The 3,289-nt window shown below is 43.0% G+C and overlaps 1 protein-coding gene across 1 annotated transcript in view; it reads left to right on the forward strand.

Moving 5' to 3' along the window:
• The window catches only part of Naa25 (N-alpha-acetyltransferase 25, NatB auxiliary subunit), a 52,774-nt gene that overhangs the window by 7,243 nt on the left and 42,242 nt on the right, over window positions 1-3,289 (forward strand). Inside the window, exon 2 of the mRNA XM_050158929.1 lies at window positions 2,761-2,846. Coding sequence (XP_050014886.1) covers window positions 2,761-2,846 — 86 coding nt within the window. The remainder of the gene's footprint in view (window positions 1-2,760; window positions 2,847-3,289) is intronic.

Raw genomic sequence — 3,289 nt, forward strand, 5'->3', positions numbered from 1 at the left:
TTTATATTTTTTAATATTTATTTATTTATTATGTATACAATATTCTGCCGACATGTATGCCTGCAGGCCAGAAGAGGGCACCAGACCTCATTATAGATGGTTGTGAGCCACCATGTGGTTGCTGGGAATTGAACTCAGGACCTTTGGAAGAGCAGGCAATGGTCTTAACTGCTGAGCCATCTCTCCAGCCCAGGGTTAGATTTTTAAATGTGTTATTATTTTAGTTATTATTGAATGTGTTCAATGTTTTGCCTCTGTCTGGCTTCCTGCAGGCTCATTTGTCAGACTCCTTTTACTATGGGGTAGCAGCAGTCCCCAGCCAAACTACAATTAATTACCTTTGAATTAGTTTTTTAAAGATTTACTAACTTTGGATATCATATTTACTGACCTGTTTGTTCAAGAGCTATGTGATTTAGAGACTCAGTAATGTAAGTTGAAAGCCAGCCTCACCCCTCTAAGGTTTCACTGTGTAGCCCTGGCTGTCCTAGGACTCACTCTGTAGACCAGGCTGGCCTCAAACTCTCAGGTCTTCCTGCCTCTGCCTCCCGAGTGCTATGATTAAAGGTGTATACCACCACTGTCGGTATCAGACTTGATTTTCTTTTGCTCATTATGTTCTTCAGGGCAGACCTTGTTGGCTTTGAAGCCCTACTAAGTTGTGGCTAGAGGCAGGAGAGTCCCTTAACCTCATCCCACAGACAGACTTCATCAAGGTGGCTCCTTCCTTCCAAGTTTTGTATTTTTTAAAAAAGTATATTTATGTGCATGTACGTGTTTGTGTGGGTTTATACCCCATGTGTGTAGTGCCCAAAGTGGCCAGAAGGGGCTATTGAATGCTCTGGAGTGGCAGTTAAAGGTAACTGAGTTGCCATGTTGGTGCAGGAACAATGCTGGTCCTGTGCTGAGCAGGCATTATTCCAGCCCCACTTGCAAGGGATCTTGGATAAAGGGAGTTTTTCCCCAGCTTTTTTCTTGTTTTGGATTTTCTTTCTTACATGAACAGAGCCTGAAGGTAAAGTTTTCTTTATCCTCATCTTGCTTATGTCCTGTGAAGCTTCTTAGTGGAAGTTCTAGAGCGGTCACTAATAACCCTAGACTCCATATATTCAGGCTTTTCCATGGGGTTGCTCATGGCTTTCTGATGCAGATTTCTAGTGTTGTAGCTAATGGTTACCAGGAAGAAACCGTCAAGGAACTGGAGAGATGGTTTGGTGGTTAAGAGCACTTGTTTTTCTTTTTTTTTCTTTTTTTAAGATTTATTCATTTATTTATGTATACAGTATTCTTAGTATTCTGTCTGCATGTGTGCCTGAAGGCCAGAAGAGGGCACCAGATCTCTTTACAGATGGTTGTGAGCCACCATGTAGTTGCTGGAATTGAACTCAGGACCTTTGGAAGAGCAGGCAGTGCTCTTAACCACTGAGCCATCTCTCCAGCCTCCCAGCATTTGTTTTTCTTACAGAGGACCTGAGTTCAACTCCCAGAACCCACATAATGGCTCACAACCATCTGGAACCACAATTCGAGGGGATCCAACAAGTACACACACATTGTGCACGTATCTGCATTCTAGCAAAGCATTCACACAAAGTAAATAAATCTTTAAAAAAAATGTCCACATTGGGGTGGGCTGCAGTTCTGTGGTTTAGATATGGTCTTACCATGTTCCCAGCCCTGGTGGAGCCCCTTGTCAGAGCCTTGTCACCTTCCAGAGCCAATAGGGAAATGCCCTTATGATGTGGGAGTGATTTCTTTCTGATCTGTTGCTTTCATTGGTTAATTAATAAAGAAACTGCCTAGGCCCATTTGATAGGCCAACCCTTAGGTTTGTGGAGTAAACAGAACAGAATGCTGGGAGAAAGAAGCTGAGTCGGGGAGCTGCCATGATTCTCCCACTCCAGACAGACGCAGGTTAAGGTCTTCCCTGGTAAGCCACCTTGTGGGCTACACACATTATTAGAAATGGGTTGATGGGGATATCAGAATTAGCCAGTAAGGGCTAGAGCTAATGGGCCAAGCAGTGTTTAAAAGAATACAGTTTCCGTGTAATTATAAAGCTAGTAGTGCGGGCGGCCGGGTGCCGGGACGCAGCCTCGCCGCTTCTTCAACACCCTTAGTCCTGACCCCAGCTTTGATTATTTGTCAAATAATCACCCTAACAGTTTGAGCTCATCAAAGATGGCTAATCTAAAAAACAAAAATAGGGGCTGGGGAAGATGACTCAGCAGTTAAGAGCACTGGCTGTTCTTCCCAATGGCAGTTCACAACTGCCTGTAACTCAAGTTCCAGGGGATCTAACATCCTCGCACAGACACACATACAAGCCAAACACCAGTGCACATAAAATAAATGATTAAAAAAGATGAATAGTCTAAGAGAAAGTCTATTTAAAAAAAACAAACAAACAACAACAACAAAACGGTGGCTTTGCTATGCGTGTAGCCCAGGCTGGCTTCAACTACTCAATTCACAATCCTAAACTGGGGACTGGTGTAAAAGGGTGGAGGTGGGGTATTGCACTGTAATCTCAGTACTTAGGAGTCTGAGGTAAGAAGATCCCAATGAGTTGAAGGCCAGCCTAGATTACTTAGTGAGTTTGAAGCTAGTCTGAGCTTCTGCCACCTGTGCAAACAAATACCACCTGCCTGGCCCATGATGTTTTAAATAAAAAATCAGGATATTTCTAAAGTCTCAAAGGCAACTGTATTTCTCATGTTTGCTGGTGAAATATTATGATACCTCTTATTTTTTTAATAGATTATCTTGATAATGGGAATAATAAAATGGCAATTCAGCAAGCTGATAAACTGTTGAAGAAACACAAAGATCTTCACTGTGCGAAGGTAATTTTATTTGTCCTTTACTTATATTTGTGGGTAATATATATATTTTGGGTTTTCGAGACAGGGTTTCTCTGTAGCTTTGGTGCCTGTTCCTGAACTAGCTCTTGTAGACCAAGTATATTTTTTGAGGCAGCGTCTCTCTGTAGCCTAGGCTGGCCTGAAACTTGGTATGTAGACCAAACTGACTTCAGATTCAGAGAGATCCACCTGCTTCTGCTTCCCAAATGTTGGGACGAAAGGCCTGCACCATCATGCTGGGTTATGAGTTGTATTTGTAATTCTTTCTCATTTTCATTTTGTACTTTTCTATATTATATTGTATTTTTGAGACATGGTCTTAATGTAACTGAGGATGACTTTGAAGTTCTGATTCTCTCGTTTTGCCCTCCCAGGCCCATTTCTCCCCCCCCCCCCCCCCCCCCCCCCCCCCCCCCCCCCCCCCC

The sequence above is a fragment of the Alexandromys fortis genome, unplaced genomic scaffold (assembly GCF_014885135.2).
Source record: "Alexandromys fortis isolate MF-2015 unplaced genomic scaffold, M_Fortis_MF-2015_v1.1 scaffold_90, whole genome shotgun sequence".
NCBI lineage: Eukaryota > Metazoa > Chordata > Mammalia > Rodentia > Cricetidae > Alexandromys > Alexandromys fortis.